The 22,173-nt window shown below is 38.6% G+C and overlaps 1 protein-coding gene and 2 pseudogenes across 1 annotated transcript; all 3 read right to left on the bottom strand.

Moving 5' to 3' along the window:
• Window positions 1–2,929: 2,929 nt before the first annotated feature.
• On the bottom strand, window positions 2,930–12,042 carry tagln2 (transgelin 2). Its single transcript, XM_056458143.1, has 5 exons — window positions 11,896–12,042; window positions 8,059–8,243; window positions 7,797–7,968; window positions 6,688–6,790; window positions 2,930–3,620 (listed from the first exon to the last, which is right to left on the bottom strand). The coding sequence occupies exons 2-5, from the start codon at window positions 8,236–8,238 to the stop codon at window positions 3,470–3,472; spliced, it is 606 nt and encodes a 201-aa protein (XP_056314118.1). The 5' UTR covers window positions 8,239–8,243; window positions 11,896–12,042; the 3' UTR covers window positions 2,930–3,469.
• Window positions 12,043–16,239: 4,197 nt separating this feature from the next.
• Window positions 16,240–18,372, bottom strand: LOC130228371 (collagen alpha-2(VIII) chain-like; annotated as a pseudogene).
• Window positions 18,373–18,560: 188 nt separating this feature from the next.
• Window positions 18,561–20,333, bottom strand: LOC130228370 (uncharacterized; annotated as a pseudogene).
• Between the last annotated feature and the right edge of the window lie 1,840 nt (window positions 20,334–22,173).

Genomic DNA, 22,173 nt, shown 5'->3' with positions numbered 1-22,173 from the left:
GGGGGAGACAAAGGGATGTCAGTACTAGAGTAAGATTTATATAGTTCTCAGATGTTCTTTTGTTTCCCAATAATTGCAGTGACATTCCAACAGGCTCCTGATGAGTATATTTATTACAATTATTTTTTTTAAAACACTCTTTGTGCACCAGCCTCAAATAATTCAACCATAAACCCATTGTATAAAATACTCTTGATATACACATTCAGGACTAGGCCTAGTCTGTTTCAAACCTTTAAATATTGTTATGATGATTTATTTTGTATTGTGATGTACATCTGAGTGAAAAACCTTGGCCAGAATCTGTTCAAACGATGTTGTGTCTTAAGTACAGCACAGAAGGTCTTAAAGTGACAGCATCCTCATTGAGAGTCTATTGATACTATGTATCAAACCAACAACAGTAAAACATTCACCGTTACTGACTGAATAATGTGTGTTATAGCTTTATTAAGACTCTCTCTCAAATACATTCCAAAATAGCTTCTTCAATGAATTGAAATTATGGACAATGTTTCCACAATTAGGTCATTCATTCATTTCCTTCGGCTTAGTCTCTATTTCAGATATCGCCATAGCGGAATGAACCGCCAACTATTCCAGCTTGTTTTACGCAGTGGATGCTCTTCCAGCTGCAACCCAGTACTGGGAAACACCCATACAATCGCATTCTCACACACACACTCATACACTACAGGCAATTTTAGTTTATTCAGTTTAATTAAACTGCATGTCTTTGGATTGTGGGGGAAAACTTATTAAATAGCAATTAGTAAAAACAGGATTGCGTGATAATGATTATTTTTTATATGAATGTAATGTGGGGTGGATTCCATTCTGAAGGGCTCATCCCTATGCCCTAATCCATAGGTCTCAAACTCGATTCCTGGATGGCCGCAGCTCTGCACAGTTTTGCTCCAACCCTAATTAAACACAGCTGATCCAACTAATTGAGGTGGTCAAAAGAGTCTTGAACACCTCGATTGGTCGGATCAGCTGTGTTTGATTAGGCTTGGAGCAAAACTGCGCAGAGCTGTGGCCATCCAGGAATCGATTTTAAGACCTACAGTATGCCCTAATCCCTTTGAAGGATCCCTCTAATTGGATTAGAGTACAGAGATGAGCTCTTTCAAATTAAATGCTGTGTGTGACACCGAATAACTGCACAATTGATCATGGCCTAAAGTTTCCATTGGTTGTATTTTTCAAAATCCTTCATTCCAAAAATTCCATTTGATCACTTCGGTTAGGAGTAACACTTCAATATGGTGGCCATGAGTTTTTCACTGGCCTTCAGAGGGCGATATATCCCATTTTGAAATGCACCAATAGCCTGGGCAAGGAAGAAAACGCTGATCTCAGAACTGGCATTAGCACAATACTTGTTAATTTAGTGAAACCATCTTTAAACTCATTCTACGGGTTGGGCGATGTTGACCAATTTGGCATCGTACGATGTCTAACGTGAAACATCAAGATGGACGATGGCATCGTCATGTGAAGGAATTACTTATAAATAATTAATAAATTCATAATGAATTAATTATTTGTAGCCTACCATTTCAACTACCTGACCTTTTTGTTTTACCTATAACCAAATCATGAATAAATAAAGATAAGTTACACACAAAATAACACCTGTCAATCACTATTTCCGCAGGACTCTGGCATGAATAGGCAGAGTGATTTGTCGTTCTAATGGCGTCGACAAACTTGGTTGGTAAAAAAGGTGCACAACCAACAGGAACCAACCAACAGTATCTGAGGTTTTCGCTAAAATTACTGAGTACAAGGATAAAAGCAAAAGATTAAAGCAGTGTACTGATGCTGTGACACGTTTACTTGATAGGTTAAAAAAGACCGAAGAGTCGTTAGATAGCGACAAGAGGAATTAAATATCACGTTTAACAACTATAGTGAGACGCGGTGATAAACTGTCCGACGTGCACTGCTCTCTGGGGTTTTGTGCTCAAAGCACCCGCTGACTGCTGGAGCTCAGACGTGCACATACACTGCAGCGCATGCAGTGCGTTTTGTGTGTGTGCGTGTCTGTGGTCATGTGATGTGCGTTTTCAGCGATATAGTGTGGACAGAGGGTTGTTCAGAAATGCTAGATGAAATGCCAGTGTGGACGGATATCGTTTTCATTCTAAAAGGCTATTTTAAAACTAAGACATATTAGTGTAAATGGGGCCTAAGTGTGAATTTTTCGCGAGTGGGTTTGTGATGGGGGCGAGGGGGAGGATCGCGATGCTGGGTCAGCATTGTGATGTCTATCGGCCATCGACTATGGACGATGGCATCATCTATCGACCCAACCTTACTGGGAAATACCCATTCACTCCATATTTAGTTATGTGAACCAAAAATTATTCATGTAGCCCCAATACAAAATTATTAAAATAAAAACGCATGTATGCAAATTATATGTATGATGTGTTACAGGGTAGGACCTATGCTTTGAAAATCCCCAGTTTAAATGTTTGCCTGGTACTGTGTGTGTGCGTGCGTGTGTGTGTGTTAGAGGATCAGATAAGAATCTCATTACTCTCAGACCATGTCTGTGAGTTAATTTATTTTGCTCATAGATTGTTGCCATGGCGCTTCTGTTCCGAAGCTCCACCTCCAATTTCACCCAAGTTTGAATGCCTTTTGCAATTTCTCTGGAATTCCATGTCAGCTCTCAGATCAGCCTCTCTCTCTCACTCCCTCTTTTTCTTCTGCTCAGTTCTGTTTCGCTTCTTCCAGAACTAAAGCATGACCTTTTTTCAGTAAAAGCAGAAAGCTCAGACTGCAAAAAGAGGTGAAGCAAGAAATATTTTTGGGTCAGAAGGGTGGGAGAGAAACTTATCTGGCATCTGTAACTGCCGGAACAGTTACATAATTGTCCGTGTGAGAGTAAGGAAGCTTAATAAAACACAACTGAGACTTTTATTAACTAAATTTTATTAGCAAAATCAATTATTAGTTACTCATATACAATGTATAAACATAATAATGTGAAGATCTAGATTTGTATTGATTTTTATAGATCACCAAATGAGTTTATAGCCGAGCATACAAGTCAAATCCACAGAAACACAAGACAAGACAAACACCTGACTGTGCGAAGCCAAATTCACCTTACAGGCTTTTTGTTCCCATGGTGTGCAGCAGAGTGCGTTTCTCTGGAATGTAAGTAATAGAATAATGGAATGTATGTCTGTCTGCGCCCTAATAGAATTGAGAGCAAAATGGAATGTATGGAACACTGGCTCATGTGAGGGGGAAAGATTGGATTCTGAAACAAGGACCTAGAGCAGTTTTTTCGCTTGGAATGATACAACGCATTTGTAAACTTTGGTTTTAGCTGTGTGTTCTGTTCATTGTTTTTGTCCTGCTGGGGTCTGCTGAAGGGTTAAGTAAGACTATTCAGCTAGTCAGTCTTTCTGATGGGCTGAGAAAGACCAACCACAGGTCATCTGACTTTTTATTGGTTATTTAGGATCTGCCGAGGTCGTCCGTACCCGGTCATGCCTGCTTGCGATGCCCCTTTGTTGGTGCCCATCTGTAGCCCGATTACACTCTGGCCCTCTTTCATCTGCTCGTCAGAGAACTCTCTCCTGTTCTCCTGTGACTTCCTGATGGAAATATGAATAATATTAGTAATAAATAACAAATAATTTAGTACTCTTCTGTAGGGTTGGTTGTTAAACTAATGAATTGAATAATAATTATCACGATTTTTTAAACCCTATAACTCCTATTCAATAAATTAAGCTTCAATTGATAAAACTATAAGTCCTATTAAATAAATCTTCAATATAATGTTTATGTTTCAAAGCAGAAATGTTTTTAAATGTGCAAGTTTATCTTTGTTTACTTGCAGATAGGTCTTGAAGTGATCATGCGATTCGCTCCAGAGAAAATTGCTTGGATTTAGTGTAGAACACAGTTGTCTCTGTGAATTGAACTGCTGATCCATTATTCCATTAATGTATAATCACAGTAATAGTTGTTAGCTTAATTTTTACTTAAAAATGGGAAAGACCATTTGCAAATTTAATGTGTCTGGCGTCATGTCATCATGTCAGGGAAGCACGGTTGTGTGATCAACAGTAAATCTTCTCCGAAGGCCAGAGGGCGCTCCCTTGCAAGAATGCCAAAGAGCCAAGATTTAACTGCTTTGTTGAGTCAGTGTGACTAATAGTCACATGACTAGAATCATCGTATACAAGGATTTATTTCAAACACTCAACTAGTGTTGTCACGATACTTGAATTCGGTACTAATCAATATGGGAATTTTAAAAACGTCCATTTCCCGCTAACATTTGACCACTGTTGAGTGCGTTCTTAAACAGCTCTGATTTACCATTGGGTTCATGTGCTCAACAGAAATTACTGTGATTGGCTGTGGAGTTCACCAAACTGTTTACTGAGTGTAACCACAGATACAATGAAACTGGAGCATTTTAAAGCTGAGATTCATCAGCGGATCACTCGTATATGAGCTTATAGACAAACCAGCTGATCGACATGACTTTAAAACCCTGTAGTGTCCCTGTATCTGTGTTTACACTCTGTAAACAGTTTTGAGTCCACAGCCAATCACAGTCAGTTCTGTTGAGCACGTAAACACAATGGCAAATCAGCGGTGTTATGAAAAGAGCTTATGTTAATGTTAGCAGGAAATTGGCCTTTTTTTTTTCTAGTATTGATTGGTACCGAATTCCAGTATCGTGAAAACCTTACACTCAATTGAATTTATCGAGTTAGTTTGAAGTAAAAAAACATTTTATGTATTTCACGTGCAGCAGTTAATACACAGAGTCATAGTTCACTGAGAAGAGACGTACACATTACCATACCACATTACCATGTCATTACCAAAGAATGCTGCTCCATCTAAAAGCATGTGCTGGAGGTTTACTATAGAACCAGCTTTAGGGACAAAAACTACTTGATCACCAATGTACTGTATAATTGTAAACACACTGGTGCTAACAGTTCGTGTATGGTGTGTATGAACCGTGAAATATTTCTCATGGAGCTTTTTCAAAAGATGTATGTATTTATGTATGTATGTATGTATGTATGTATGTATTATGATGTATTTAACGTCATCAGCATCTTAAATCCTTAATATTTACATTTTTTTTTTTAATTTTTACATTTAGAAACGTATGTACATTTATATGTAGGCTATACATTTATATTATATCATCTTTGCATCAAATTATGAAAAGCAATTACTGCTTATGTATAATGGTTGTAATGTGCCATCTATGGACAGGACAGTTTGTTCTCCCTCTGGCTGCCGTTATCAGTCTCACACTATTTTTTCTTTCCTTTTTCTGAAAGTCTTGATAACACTGTTGTTGAGTTTTACTTTTATTATTTGAGCAAATAGGATTATAAAAAACATATTTTTTGGACTCTCCAATTTTCTGCAGGCTAAGTTTACCCAACTATGACGACCTTCGATACTGAGAAACCCAGAAATGTGAAAAGGGTCCATTATTCTCCATTATCTATTGTACCAGTGAATCATAAATTAAATAGCATCAATTAGCATGTTATTAGCATGTCTCTAACACGTATAAGCATGTTGGTATCATGATTCTAGCATCAATTAGCGTGTTTTTTAGCACGTTTCCAGCATAAATTAACATGTTTCTAGCATGAATTAGTATGTGCTAGCATGTTACTAGCATGTTGCATGTAGATTAGCATGTCAGTAGGATGTTAGCATGTGTCAGAACAGCTAGTTACAGTCTATGGGACAGTTGCTATGGGACAGTTGCTGTGGTGTTGTAAGTGGTTGTTAGGGTGTGGTTAGTTAGTTTAAAGGTCATCAGTGTTTGACTGCTGGCTAGACTGAGTTGAATGAGGCCAGACTGTAGTCTGTAGGACAGTCTGATGCAGAGTTATAAGCTCACAAAGTTTGATCCAATGTTAAGTCAATGACAGTCTTTTACAATGGAAGTCTATGGGACAGTTTCTAGGGTGCTGAAGAGTGTTTGAAGGATATAGTTTGAAAGGCTTAGAGAAGATAGAAGTTAAAATTAATCTCAGAAGATGGAAAAAGTAGTTTGTGTAGAATATTTCTCAAGCCACTATAATGAATGCCTTTTAAAAAAATCTTTCTTTTCACCAAAGAATCCTGAAAACAAATTTTCGTGATCACTAAGCTAAACCAGCAAGTTAAAGTGATTTCTGAAGGCTCTTGTGACACTGAAAACTCAAGTAATGGCTGCTGAAACTTTATATTACATTTAAATTCTGTTAGCAACCACAGCTTTGTCTAGCAAGTTCAGCGTTTGTGAGCATATGAAATCTTTCAAAGACATTAAAAAATCTTACTGACCCCAAAGTTGCTCCACTTGGTGTATTTTCAAGCAATTATCATCCTAAGCTGCCAAAGAAGCTGTATTTGTTTCTGTTAACTTCTCCTTGTTTATATTCGTTTCTCTCTTCTTTTGTGAAGTTTCATAATAGCATATTTCTATTAGACAGACATACTGAACGCATTAAAAATGTCTGGCCAATAAGTGTTTGTAATCATGTTGCTATGACGATCTGCCACATCTACAGATCGCCCAGTACAGTGGCTTGTTTTTGTTGTCTGGTTGCTATGGCAATGAGCTGCCGGTTCATTTTGCGAACAGGAAGAAGAAATGACAAGTTGACAACAGCAAGCACTCACTTTGGGAACCAAGCAGGGTCACCACGGTAACAACCGTCATCCTTAGTAACAGCCAGACTCCCCAAAGACAACAGTGTCATTTGCACAGCAGCGAGGTCCTTACCTAATAACACACAGATACAAAATATTGACCAAATCACAATCATGACTTTAGCTGTTTCTCATGAGAACGGTAGTGTAACTGTCGTCTTCTGAACTGTGTTTCTGCTTTGTGATTGTTAGTTTCAGCTCATTGTTCTGTGTGTTTATACTTTGTTTATTTGCTTTCTAATTTGGTTTTGGCAGTAAATTATATATATATATATATATATATATATATATATATATATATATATATATATATATATATATATATATATATATATATATATTTAGAGGTGTGAACCTACACTGGTCTCACGGTTCAGTTTGGTTCTGATTATCATGCCATCGATTCAGTTTAATTCGATATCTCGATGAGTCACAGTGTATTGACGATGCTTTCCATGCACAATTTAATATTTTAATATTTTTCTTCACAGCGCAACAAATCTTGAAATCATAAATGTAAATTTAAATTTATATTTATATTTATGTACAATTTGTAATACAATTTTGCATTCATAGCAAATAAACTAATATAAATATCCCTCTCGCTTTCTGAGCCTTGTCGAGCAAGTTCTTACATCCCTATGATTGGTCACACGCTCAAGAGAAAGGGCTGCGATTGGCTCTAACGCTCTGGCGCTGTTTCCCAGTGAGTGACGCTGATAAACGACAGCTGCGGTCACAGCTGATCCGTGATAGACACGGTAGAGAAAATTTGCTCTGCAGACATGCGCTCGTGTCTGGATCCACAAGGACAGGAAACGTCACGCCAGCAGGTCAAAGGGCAACAGTAAGAGAGAGATTAATTTCATTTTCTCAATTACAGTGAAATAGGGGCTTCTGCTTTAACTTCAGTGTCAGTCTGTGGACTGAATTGTCCTCGTCTGCATCCCGGTGCTTCAAAGAAACAATTAATTTTGACACCCCTAATATATACATATATAGCAAAAAGGCTTGAACACACACTTTTGTACAATATAAAATTAAAATGAATGTTAAGCTGAATGTAAAGAGATTCTCACCCTCCCATAAGTCGACTGTCTGAAAGATGTCAGATTTGGTGATTCCATAGCGTTCGGCAGCAGTGAGAAACTGAGAGATCTGCTCCATCTGTTTAAAAGCCATGCTAGAACTCTGGATCTTCTTCACGGGCTTTGAGTCCTTGAAGAGACTGTTAATCAGCTCGCATAAAATCTGCAAAGATAGAATAAGAAAAGAGTCAGTTATAATTCTGGAAATATGTTGCAATGACTTAACCTCATCAAACTGGCGGTGGTGACTTACACATCCATCCTTGAGCCACTGCTGAAAGCCTTGTTTTCCAGGTTGAGGTTTTCCTATAGCTTCTCCACACTGACTGACGATCCACTGCACAAGCCGCCCCTCCAGCTCTGGGTCGTACTTTTTGTCAATCTTGCTTTGCACCTCGCGACTCAGACCGTAGGATGGACCTTTATTTGCCATTTTGACTAAGAAAACAGACACACACACAAGTCCTTTCACTTCAGTTATTTGTTTCCACTTGTGACCATTAGTTGTTGTTCATTATTTATTGCTTCAATATATCTACTTTAAAGGGGATTGTCTCAATGGATTTTACTTCACTAATAAAAAAAAAGTACAAAAGTAGCAAACACATTGCTTTAAACATTCATTATTCTGTATATACGGCATGTAGAGATCTGGGCTCAGGAAGTTCTCTGAAGATAACATTATCCTATGTTATTTCATTTTTTTACTGACCATAAAAAGTACTTAAGTAACTCAACCCGTAGTTACTTAACTCAATCTTGTGATGCACTGCTTTCTAATGTAACTTTATGCTTAAAGTAACATTGCTTCAGTATTTAGCAGATGCTTTTGTCCAAAGTGACCTACAATTGAGGAGGCATTCAGCAATTATATGCAAGAATTTCCAGATTTTTCCAGATTTTCCAGACTCATCTGTAACTTTTCTGTGAAGAACTTGTAAGGAAATGTAAAAAATGAAACCAAAGGTCTGTAAACTGATTCTCATATGAATGACTTACTGTAGGACATTTCAAAAGGATGTGGAATTTACGCACACCTAAAATCCTGTCATGTAGTTTTAAGTACCTCGCATGTCAATATGATGATGCTGCTGAAATGACATCGCTTGTGCAAATATCACTATTGTATAATTAGATGCTTTCTTTACTTCTATTATCTCAGTTCACTTAACAGCCACCGACATCATCCTTCAAAGGGACAGTTCACCCAAAAATAACATTTCTGTTATTATGTACTTGTTCCAAACTTGTTTGAGTTTCTTTCTTATGTTGAACACAAAAGATTTTTCAAAAAATGTTAGAAACCGGTAACCATTGACTTTTTTTAACCATTTACCTTTTTATTTTATGGCTGCTGGTTTACAACATTCTTCACAATATCTTGTTTTTTGTTCATCGTCGAAAAGAAACTTATAAACATTTGGAACCAATCAGTAAATAGTAAATGCATTTTTATTTTTGGATGAACTATCCAAACTTACGTTTCTCAAAGACTGAGATTCCGCTTTTTTGCTTAGTTTTTGCGGACCAAAACTAATCAAAAAGAACAGATGTGCTTTTGGATTTTTTTTAAGCTGCCCCCCTTTATTTTGCATGATTTGTTAAGGAAGGTTTGGTTTTGCTAAAAGCTTGAATCTGTGTAGGCAGAACTTTTCACTTTGGATAAAACGTGTGGTAACTGCCATTAAAATCACTTAAAGTAAATTTCATAACAGTAATACCAAGTTCCAATGCAAATAATCAATCTGCTTTGGTAATAACCTAAACTCAAAGGTGTATGTAATCTTAAAAAAGCATGTAACAGCCTCTAAACCAGCATCTAAACAAGCGTAGAGAAAGGTATTTAACTCAGGTCTTGACTAGAAACTGATGACCATTAAGTTTCAAAAATGATGCAACCTGCTTTTGCGTCAATGTGTACTTATCATCATTGAAACAGCTGTTATAGGCCATACTGGATTTATCAGGCCTTCATTTGAATTCATTACTGTCGCATGCACCTCATCAAGAACTAAAATGCAAACACAACAGTATAGTCAAACTAATACAAATATAAAGAGACAGTCCTACCCTAAATCATCAACCAAAAGTTACCTAAAACTTTTGTCACTAAACATACCATAAAAATCATTGGTTTAGGAGTTTTGTGTGTTTTATACAGTACATTGCTACAATATTTACAATGAACTAGGGCTGGGCTATATGGTAAAAATGCAATCTCAAATATTTCTTTTCCATGATCGATATCGAGATATATATATATATATATATATTTCAATATCAGTTGTTAATGCTTCCAGATTTAAAAGAGCACTCAAACATTGACTGAAGCCACCAAAGTAAGAGGGTCCATTAAACAGCATAACCTATTTTTTGGTGGCTGATTTTTGGCAGCCGAAAATTCAGTGCATCTTTAATATGAACTCACTTCTAAATTCTCATTGTTGCACATTTCTGTGGTGTGATTGGCTCTTAGATCAATGTAGAGTAAAAAAAGTCCAGAGCTTATCATTGTTGTTGACATAAATTTAATCGCAATTTGATGTCATATCGTTAGAGTACCCCAACAATGACTAAAGCCACCAAAATAAGAGGGTCCATTAAATAGCATAACCTATTTTTTGGTGGCTGATTTTTGGCCATTTCTGCTGTGTGATTGGCTCTTAGATCAATATAGAGTAAAAAAAGTCCAGAGCCTATCATTGTTATTGACATGACTTTGATCGTGATTTGATATCATATCGTTTATCGGCCCAGCACTACAATGAACCTGCAAAACTGTGCAGAAATATCGTGAAGGTCGCAGTTTGTGATTACTGTCTGACTCCTTTACAACCTCCAAACACATAAAGCAGATTCTAGTTCATTGTCCCTCCCTGCTGTTTCCACTGTAGTGCACTCAAATTCCACAGTAATCTCTAAAATTGTTATAATACCAGACATTTACAAACCTCTCATACACAAGCACAAATCCATTTCCCTGCAAATCATTAAACTCAGTCATCTCTGCTATGGCTGATATATGAAAATGACAAGTTACAACTTGCTCTGCCCATGTTTGTAGAGAAGGCGAGGTTACTGAGTGTTTGTGTGTTTGTCTTATGAATATAACATGTGCATATCAGAGTCCAATCAGTTCACATCCGGTGAAGCATTTCCTTTATTTGTAAGTAGTAGAGCCCCACCTGTTGATCCAAACACACAAACAAAGTGCACCTGGAGTCTCTGATGCAATTAAATTGAGTTACAAAACCACCCTTTTACTCATAAATGTTGTCACATCTCAAATTGCGTAACATCGTTCATCTTATCTGGTATTTGTCTTCAGGGTATGTATCATGCAACATTAGGACTCATGTATCATGTAACATCCTGAATGAGATGTGGTGTTTAAGCTGACATTTTGAAATTGAAAATGAAGACACAAATGATTAAGAATGGCTTCACACGATGTTCAGATTAATTAAGGTTTATCAAATCAAAAAATCTAACAGTTGACTGAGCTTTAACCGCTAACACCCAGTCCTCGAATGCAGGAAACCAGAGGCTGTGAGAGGAGTTGGTCTCGGTTCAGAAGCAAAAGCATTTTTGCGGAGATCTGATACTCTCACTTGAATGTCTCTCAAAAAAAAAAAAAAAGAAAGAGGAGTAAAAAGAACAGCCCTCATTTTTCAGGGGAAAAACATGTGCGTCATTGAGCCAGATTATCGTTCAGTGTTGGAAAATGCGTTCTGAGTGTGTGTGTGTATGAAGAAGAGAGAGAAATGACAGGGAGAAGACTGAACTTGCAACATGTCATCAGCTACTGCCAATAAAAACACTTTGCAGGCACAGAACATGTGAAAACAGGCAGTGGAATTTAACAGGGTTTTAAACCATGAACTAAAATGAACAACATTTCATCTTCACCTAGACATCGTTCAATGTAATATTCAGTCAATACCACTAAAACTTACGTCTAAACACTCAAACTCAACATCTCCCTCTGTCATTCTTACTTGTACACCTACTGTAAGTAACTTGTACACCTTCCTGTCTAAGTGAACACCTAGAACATAGCAAAACATAGGTTTATATGTGGAGTACTTACCGGTTTATGTGTAGAAACCCTGCTCAGTATTTTGATGTGGAAATGCGTGTGTGTGTGTGAGAGAGAGAGAGTTTCTTCCTCTTTATGACAGAGTTCAGGGTCCAAGCTCAGGGAGTGCCACCCTTATGGAAATGACTTCACCAAAAGCGAGACCAAGCATGACAAAGAGGGAGTGTTGGACAGCTAGAAAGGCAAAAGAGGAGGGAACCAAGTCCTTAAAAGGTCATGACTTTTTTTTCAGAGTCTCTTTTACTCTTCACCGTTTTCTGCCCCTCCCTTCCTCTCTCGTTTTCCTGTAATGCACTGTGCGTCCTTATTTGGGAGAAGGAAAAGAAGCGGTCTGAACAGAGCCAGGAATTTCTTCACATGCCTTTCCCCCCGCACCGCCCAGAGCAGAGGGAAGAGGGCGAGAGGAATGACAAGGGCATAAATGAGGGACTTGGCCTTTTTTAGGGGGGCTGCTGATTTGTACATTTGATCAAACAGGAAGTCACACAGTTGACACCTGACAGAAAAAAGGAAACAAGCCTCAGGCTGTGGCAAAAGTAAGCGAAAGCGAGAACATCGTGCAGACATGCATGCCGTTCCTGACATTTTATGACATCACTGAACAAAGTGAACTGTAATGATGTCATCTATTAACCTGTGCTTCCATAGTAACAGTACTGAGTCACTTCCTTTTGGTTAGTTTTATAAGATTAACCATCTGTTAACTTTGGAAAACAAACTTGAGGATCTCTTTAAGATTTGCTTAATATAATCGTATAATGTGGCAACACGGTCGCTCAGTGGTTAGCAATGTCACCTTACAGCAAGAAGGTCGCTGGTTCGAGTTCTGTGTGGAGTTTGCATCTTCTCCTCTTGTTGGCGTGGGTTTCCTCCGGGTGCTCCCGTTTCCCAACAAGTCCAAAGACATGCGCTATAGAGGAATTGAATAAGCTAAATTGGTCGTGGTATATGTGTGTGAATGAGTGTGTATGGATGTTTCCCAGTACTGGGTTGCAGCTGGAACGACATCTGCTGGCTAAATCATATGCTGGATAAGTTGGTGGTTCATTCTGTTGTGGTGACCCCTGATGAATAAACCCAGCAGGCAGAGGACGTCAACTTGACGTCAGATTGACATTGTACCCTAATGTCGTTGGATGTTGCATTTTGGGTGGAAATGAAAATTGGGTTGACATCAGAACTTGACATCAGGCCAACGTCAATGTCCAATTTCGGAGATGTTGCATTTTGGTGCAACCTAAAAACAACAAAATATCAATGTCTAATGATGTTACAGCTTGATGTTGTGTGGACGTTACCACTATGACATCTATCAGACGTTGGATTTTAGTTGCCATACCTGACCAATAAATATCAGTTTTTGACGCCAATATGATGTTGGTTTAAGTTGTTGGCTCGACGTTGGATTTTGGTCACTTCCTAACATCCTAAAATCAACCAAATATCAACGCCATTTCACGTCGTTATTGAGCGTCAAAATAACTTTGTCGTTAGATGCTGGTGACCTAAATCTAACCTAATATTAATGTCTTAGGATGTTGCATGTCTGCTGGGAAGGGACTAAGCCGAGGGGAAACATAAATGAATAATCGGGTAATTGTAATCAATGTATTTGCTTTTTAAGATCAATTCACACTACACTCACAGTCAGAGAGATTGTAAAAGACAGGGTTTATTTGATTAGTGTGTTTGTTCCCTCTTTCCGAGTCTCTGCTGTTTGTTGGAGAAATCTAGTGATTGTCCGTGTTAGTCTGTGTCTGTCGGTGCGGCGAGCTGGCTTTAGTCTTATGTAAGTTTTTATCTCAAAAATCCTTTAAGTTTAGTTTATTCACTGACTACTCCAAGAATGCCATTCATGGGTTTATCTTCTCTAGAAGTGTAAACAAAGCTTCCTGGACACTGTTCAAACATTGAGGGTGGTAGTCTGCTCAAATTTGTCAGTCCTATTCTGGCCTGACCAATAGTGAGTGTTTTGGGTGTGGCTGTAGCTGTCAGACAGAGCCCGAGGGTGTTTATCCGGTGTGGGACCATCATGCCTGATGTGTTACATGAGGAAAGAAGTTCAGGGTATGTTTACATAACAAAGTACATAAAATTTGCCTCTTTTGCATCTGAAGTATTTTCGAATACAAATAACAATGCTGTCAGAACAGTCCCCATTGTCATGGACTTAAGTAACTAAAACACTTTATTTTGCATATCAGAGCAGTAGATGGCCTAACGATATGCAGGAGATTTTGTGTTAATCCAGTCTCTCTCGCTGTTCTGCTGTGATCTTTTTTTGTGATCTCAGCTCTTTTTTAGTTGGTTACAGTTCACTAACTGTAGTGGATTTATTGGCCATAATTTAGTCGCTAAGCATTTTCTAGAGATTTTCAATCAAGTTTAGGTCAGGACTCTGGGCTGGTCTTTATTTTAGTGTTTTCAGCTCTACTGAACAGTTTTGCTTGTTTTTCAATGTGAAGAGGTCTCATTTTCCTGCATGTAAATAGCTGTCTGATTGGGCAATAGACGCTTTCATAAAGTAAAAGTTGAAGCAGTTTTCTATCTACTAAACATGCTCCTAACAAAGGTCAGTCTGGCCTTATGATGCTTTGTAATGATGAAAGTCATTGGGACTTCAGTCTAAATTCTCTGAAACATTGACCCGTTGTATGCTTAGAGACAGATCTTTTGTCTGTGCAAAGCCTCTAACCTGATTTCACCAAGTAGGACATGTTGCTGTATTAACATCTATGTTGATCTTGGAACAACATTCCAATCAGCCAATCAGAATTAAGGGATAAGTTTACAGTTTATGTTAAGTTTAGGCTTACGGTTAGGTTTATGCACTTACATGATTGTTTTCCAGCTAATATTGCCCTCTGATTTTGGGAATAATTTACAGTTATGGTTGGGTTTAGGGGTAGGGAATAGGTATGGATTACATTTTCCAACAAAATGATGTTCCAGGATCAACATAGATGTTAATCCAGGATCGCATCGTACTTGACAAAATCATGATGCGTTGAGAGCTGAGGTGTTGTGCTGATTCCCTACTGAGCTTCATTTGCCCCCTCATATATTTGGATTTCAAGAACAACCAGCTTTTTTGAGGACTTGAATAAGTTATAAAAACTGTAAAGATTCAATCTTCTAGAAACATGGAAGAACCAGTTTTTATAAAGGTTGGTCCATTTAACCTTCCACTGGACAATCTGATGTCAGAGGGTTTCAGTAACTTCAGAATGGCTCATTATCTTGCAAATTCAGTGAAAACTGTAAAGTTTGGATGCCAGATCAATATCATGGGTCAGATATTTTTTAAATTTTCACTCTAAGAAAAAACTATTTTTTGACAAGTTTCTTAGTTGAATTGTTCCTGACACCACTTTAGGCAAAATTTCATTTTTTATCATAACCCATAATAAGAAATAAGGGTCTAAGGGTTAAGGAGATGCCAACAAGTGTCAAATTAGCACCAATAACTGAGAGGAATCTGAAAATATTGTCTCATTTGAATCAGTGTCTTTTTTTATATATAATAGAAGACTTTTTAAAACTTTGCTTCAGAATATACATAACTCATAAAATGAGTGAATATACATAAAGCAGCAGCATAAAAAAGCAGCTATATTGTCCCTGGTTGAATAACTTTAAATAGGACTAAGCAGTGACTTTGAAATATAGGAAGTTGTGGGTTATTTTCTAATGTTGATCTCCAGTGTTCATTTACATTTATACATCTAGCAGACACTTTTTATCCAAAGCGACTTACACTCATGAACACACACCTGGAGCAGTGGGCTGTCTAAGGAGCGGATGGGGATTCGGTGCTTTGCTCAAGGGAATAACCTCAGCCCTGGTATTGAGGTGGATATTTATTCACCTGCTGGTGTTTGGACTTGAACCTGTGACCTTTAGATCCCAAGTCCAACTGTCTTACCATTAGGTCATTTTTCTATCTGTAATGGCTTTCTGTGCCTCTATCGACTAGTCTTTGAAGTTGTGGCTAATGTATGTACCACAGATGTGGATTATCTTTATCTGAATCTGTATCTGTAAGGAGAGCCTTGTGCAGAATTTCACTATTTTAGTGAAACTTGATGACTGCAGATCCAACAAGCACATTCTCAATAAAATCACACTCTCGATTAAACTATATTCTCAATAACAATGTCACTACAGTCACTTTAATGCTTTTAATGCGTTTCTTACAACTACGTGAAAGACTTCCTGATGAGTACTTCCATGAATGAAGAGGATGTTTGTCTCCACTAGCCTTAGTTTATTCTACTGAACATAATGATCACATCAGTGTCAGTGTATCTGTGAGTTTATGTATCTTTGGCTCTGCTTCCAGCAATGACGTGCTGTTTTAGCCCTCAGTAGGATAGAGTAAATATCCGCTGAAGATGTTTCTGCCCCACATGTCTCCGCACACTTCTCTGCCAGACATGAGCTGTGCGTAAACCTGCTCTCCCACACTGAGATTGAACAGGGCGGTTTGTGTGGCGCTGTCTTCTGCATCCTCCCTGTTGTCCTCCCATGTGCTGGCTTCACAGCAGCCCTGCCTCACTAGTGCCACCCGCTGGTACAAACGCTGTCCTTCAGAACCCTTGTTTGAGTACACAGTCAGACTGAAGGAGAAGATTCCTGCACAGGGAGCCGTAAAGATACCTGAGTGACACAGAAATATATTATTATGCTCGCATTTTTATATTGGTATGTAAGTGTGTGTATGAGACAGAGAGAAAGAAATTCTTTAAATATTAAATTACCAAATTCGTTTTTTGTGTATTATTTGTTTATTCTAAAGTTCAGGGACCACAGGATTTCATCTCTGTTATTTGCAGACGATGTCATTCTGTTGGCTTTATCAAACATGGACCTATTGCATGTACTGCGGTGGTTTGCTGCTGAGTGTGACGCAGCTGGGATGAGAATCAGCACATCCAAGTCTGAGGCCATGGTGCTCCACCAGAAAAAGGTGGTTTGCCAATTCCAGGATGGAGGAAAGTCCCCTGCAGGCACAGGACGTCAACATGACGTTATATTGAAGTTGTACCCCAACGTTGTGGGGACGTTGGATTTTGTTTGGAAATGAAAATCAGGTTGACATCAAAACCCAACATCAGGCCGACGTCAATGTCCAAGGTCCAACCCAAAATCAACCAAATATCAAGGTCTAATCATGTTACACCTTGACGTTGTGTGGACGTTACTACTATGACATCTAATAGATGAAATATCAACGTAATTTGACATTGTTATTTGACATAAAAATAACGTCCTTAGACATAGTATAAAAATTAAATTTTGGTCACCTGACGTCATGACCTAAATCTAACCTAATATTAAAGTCTTATGATGTTGTGTGCCTGCTGGGTCCTTACCCCAGGTAGAGGAGTTCAAGTATCTTGGGGTTTTGTTTATGAATGAGGGAAGGATGGAACGTGAGATTGACAGGCTGATCGGTGCAGTAATGCGGCCGATTTACCAGTCCGTTGTGGTAAAGAAGGAGCTGAGCCGAATACCAAAGCTCTCGATTTACCGGTCAATCTACATTCATACTTTCACCTATGGTCATGAGCTTTGGATCTCGGGTACAAGCGGCTGAAATGAGTTTCCTTCACAGGGTGGCATAATTTTTTGTTATATTAGTTTCTTTTTTAATTTAAGTTTTATTTAATTTAATAATTTTATTTTTCAATTTTTTTTATCTTAATTTTTTTTGCATTTACATTTCTTTTAAATCCTGTGCTTCTATTTTTTTTTTATCTATTTAGGTGTGTTTTGTATCGTCTGTTTTAACAACAAGTATATGCAGTATACAGTATATTGACAATCCTTCAAGAAGATGGATGAAGCTTTTTTGACAGACTTTGCGAGTGAAAGACAGAAAAGAAGTGTTGTTGTGTACCAAGAGCAGGGTTGTATGTGTGCATTGTGGTTGAGTGTGGTATTGGTATAGGGAATAGGCACATCACAAGTAAAGGGCCCAAAACATCCAGACATCTGAGCCATAGTTGTGGTAAATGCCACCGCCCTGCCAGCTGCAGTAACAAACAAAGAGAAACACATGTGTTAAAATAAGAATCAATGTATCAGAGAATTAAAAGTCGTTCTTCAGAAACAGTGCGATGAGCTCCTGAAGGTCTAACAGTGAATTCCAGACACTCATAAGTCGCTTAAATGTTTCCTTTTCCAGCTGGTCCATCTCTGCAGTGGCACAGCAGAAGCTCTTTTGACTGTATGAGCACTCGGAGTCCCAGCCTCCACATGGCAGACAGCCCTGCCATGCATCTGAAACAAAGACAGAATGAGAGAGGTCAAACCGGACCGAGGACAAATCAAACATTGAGAGTCCCGAAACGCACCTGCTGCTGCTTGCAGTTCTGGAGAAATACTGACTGACTTTCTGGTGCCAAACAGCACAATCATCACATAGACACTGACAGCAGCAGTGCTGATCTTTACAGCCAGCATTCTTGAAAACACACACAAATGTAGTTAGGGCTGAACAATATATCGTTTGAGCATTAAAATCACAATGTGTGTATCTACAATAGTCACATGGTAGGACTGGATTATTTATTAAAGATTAAAAGATAATGATATTAATGAATATTGTTGTTTTTTAATTCAATGATGAGTCTTATTTTACTTTTGATTGTTCAATTTCTGTACTTGAAGTGGACTGCCTTCTTTGGAGCATGATGATTCTTGCTGGTGCTGGTGCTGATGGCTGAGGCTAAGCTCTTAGCAATTGCCTTAAGCACCTGGTCATGACACCAACGATAACGACCATCAGCCAGAGCCTTGGGGCAGCTGCTGAGGAGAGCAAAGAAGGCAGGAAGGAGTCTCATTCTTTCTCCACACATGAAGGTTTAATGGGCTTGACAGTACATCGTAGACAGCTTGTACCAGGAAACGGACTCGCTGGAAATCCACCTGCAAGATGTTCGCCCAGGTGATCCTACGTTGCAGTGTATTCTCCCACTTAGTCCATGCTCCCTGCTGCCGGAGTCCTACCACCCTGCTGACTCTCTCTTCCTCCACACTTGCTCAAACCTCTTTCTGGAGTAGGTGGTGTCTTTCCTTGCCGTGGACCTGGCTAACTAAGGTCTTTGGAAAATAGCCCAAGCCCACTCTGCCTGTCGCCACAGTGCCCACCAGAGCCTTTTGTCTCAGGCGTGACTCTGCCACCTCCTCTGCTTTCCCAGCATTCCATTTCCTGCCTGTCCTAACCTTAATACAGGCTGATGACACCTTGCAGACTCTAGAGTCCCTATACTGTAGGGCTTCTCTGGTGTGTATGACCATGAATTCTTCCGTGAGGCCACTGAATGGCAGCTGCAAGGTGTTACTCATCCCGTACAGTGCAGCACTGGTAAGGCTGCTTGGAAGACCCAACCATTTTAAGAAAGAAAGCCACTTATTTTCCTATCTAGGGACTCAACTGTTGACATTGGGACTGCATAGATCAGCAGAGGCCACAAAACTCGGGGTAGAGTGCTGATAGATCCATGCTTTGAATCTACCAGGCAGGCCGGATTTGTCAACCTGGACTTCTGGATGGCTGCAGAGTCTTTTAGGCTGGAGTCAAAGAGCTTGTCCAAACTCTTGACAGGTTGCTCCGAGATGGTTGGAATGACACTTCCTGAGATGAAAAAATGGAACTTGTCAACAACTTTCCCCTTCTTCAGCATCATAGACCTAGACTTGGAGGGTATAAAACTCATCCTAGCCCAGGCAATGAGTCTCTCAAGTCCTTGTAGGATCCACCTGCTCCCTGGGACCGTTGTTGTTGTGATGGTAAGGTCATCCATATTCGCACTAATAGGGGGCTGTCGCACAAATATAAAATTGTACAACTTCCTATTAAAAATAGGAATTTAAAACAGAGATTTGTGAGGGGTGTACGTATATATGCCAAGCTCTGTATATATGCTTTGATTCACTCTCTGTGTTACGCTGCCTGACCGCCTGTCTTTGTTTCACCCATTATTGTAACGGACTGAACACAGAGACTGAACAGCCTAATGTAACACAATGCATAAAGTTGTGGACGAGCATCACAGAGCTGCTGCAAATGCAACAAATACAAGCATTTAAGTGTCTTCAGTTGTGTCTTTTTCTTTTGTTAATACTGTTTGTTTGATGCGCTGTGGTCCACTCTCTCACGCTGCTCCAGCCCTGCCTGACGAGAAGATTTACATTCAGTCTAATGCAACGATTAAAATCATTCATGACTTCACACTTTACTAAGTCACGTCTGTGTGGATTATGTCAAGACATATTTCCTTATCAAGTCAATCAACTCGATCTCTCAACATGTATGAAGGATAAAAATCTGCCATAAGAAACACCGCACCGATCTTAGTTTGGTTTGAACACAAGCGGAGGTGAGGGGCTGTAGCAGTGAAAAGTGAAAGTACCCGCCCCATTACGTCAGTCCACAACTTCACGCATTGGGTTAAATTAGGCTTTAGAGTCTCCTTTACTTCCATTGTTTCTGTTCAGCGGAGGGAACTCAACCAACCCCATGACGTCAGACACAGCGACATTCCAAGATGGCTGCGCCCTAGGTCTAAAATCTATAGTAAAGCATGCTGTTTTCTTCTAAATGGTAACATTAATCAAGTTTGTTTAATATATTTTTTAATTAAAGTGGAATCCAATGTACAAAAAAGGTAAACTTGACTGAGTGCTTCATTTCCCACTTTAAATGCTGTGGAAATCGACCACACTGACCAAAAAAAATAATTTCGCAGATGTTAGTGTTTTCAATTTAGAACAATGCCAGGTTTACAGATATTTGATATAATCAGAACAAAGGAATTTGCCAACAATTGGAAAACAGTGATTCAGTTTAATTCAGTTTACTTTTATTTGTTTGCATTCGAAAGTTTTATCGCATTTCCTCACATACTGTATAAATATTAACAAGATACTTCGAGACCTTATCATTCTTTATAAAGTTTTCCTTTAGTATTTAATATGTATTTGTGCATGCTTTAGACCTGCAAGAGCAAAGATTCTGCAAATTGATTTATTTTATTTAACGGAGAACAATTCTGCAGTTCTTAATAACAGAAACATCTCAAAAATAAAATGCATGATTTTAAAATATGGTGCTCGTTTTTTGATGCTCTGATCTTGGACCAAATGGCTTGAACAATCTCAGCAACCCACAAATACATTACATGTACATTTTCCACTTTATAACCAGGAATCAGAGGAGATATTTGAACATTTAAGGAATGGCACTTTTCAGCTTGAACATTTTTAATAAAAAATATTTTGAGATATATGAATCAAAATGAGCGAATATAGAGAGAGCAGATTCTCTTTCAAAACAACCACCAAATGAACGGAAACTGAAACTGAGCTTTAAACGGTAAGTCAATATCTAGGGACATTTTATTAAACTGTGAACACCTTTTTTTTCCTTTGACTTTTGAGTAACTTTGATGAAAAAGCATCTGTACTTATACAAATAATCTATTTTCTAAAATGCATACATGTATGTTCTGTAAAGTACTCACCTTTTTTGTGACCCTGTGTAACCCTACTTTCCAGTAACAGCAGCTTTATTGTTTTCTGGCGGCGTTTGGGCTTCTTCAAATCTTCTGTTCGGTTCACAGCATTGACACTCTTTCCAGTCAGTCTTTGTTGATCATAAGTAGATTTCTCCTCAGTGACTCTGAGAGCAGTGATTAATTGTTCCTACTTATATTTTTTTTTATCAGAGTTGATGTCCCACCCTGATGACCATCAAATACTGTGTTGTGCACCTGCGTATGTGCATTTGTGTGCACATCCTATAGTTGCTCTAATCTAAAATCCCAAGACACTGGCGAGTACTCAGATGTCCTTCTCTGAACTGCTCAATGTCAACGTTTTATGAAGCGATAATGACAGAAAGCCTGTGAGACAAGAGTATCAGTAGGTCAGTTGGCTCTGGTGGCAGATGTGTTTGTGTTTGCGATGAATTGGCTAATATTATCAGTTATGAGCGGATTAACGGCCTTATCATGATTGCTTTGTCCTTTAGAGAGATCAAGGGATAGCACGTGTTTGTGTTGCGTTTGGTTTAATGTGGTCCATCTGGGTGACGTAATCCTTAAACGTCATGTATAATATTAAAAATATAAATCACAAAGTTTGCTAAATAACAGAATGATGGCAGAAATAAATGTGAGTAACAGCCTGGCATATTGTTTGTTTATTCAGACAGATGATTTCTCTAAGAACTGTTAGTGTTTCAAAATAAAACAGTTGCTC

Source organism: Danio aesculapii, chromosome 5, assembly GCF_903798145.1.
Source record: "Danio aesculapii chromosome 5, fDanAes4.1, whole genome shotgun sequence".
Lineage (NCBI taxonomy): Eukaryota > Metazoa > Chordata > Actinopteri > Cypriniformes > Danionidae > Danio > Danio aesculapii.
Note: the sequence above shows the minus strand (reverse complement) of the source record. Positions and strands in the feature narration are given on the sequence as shown.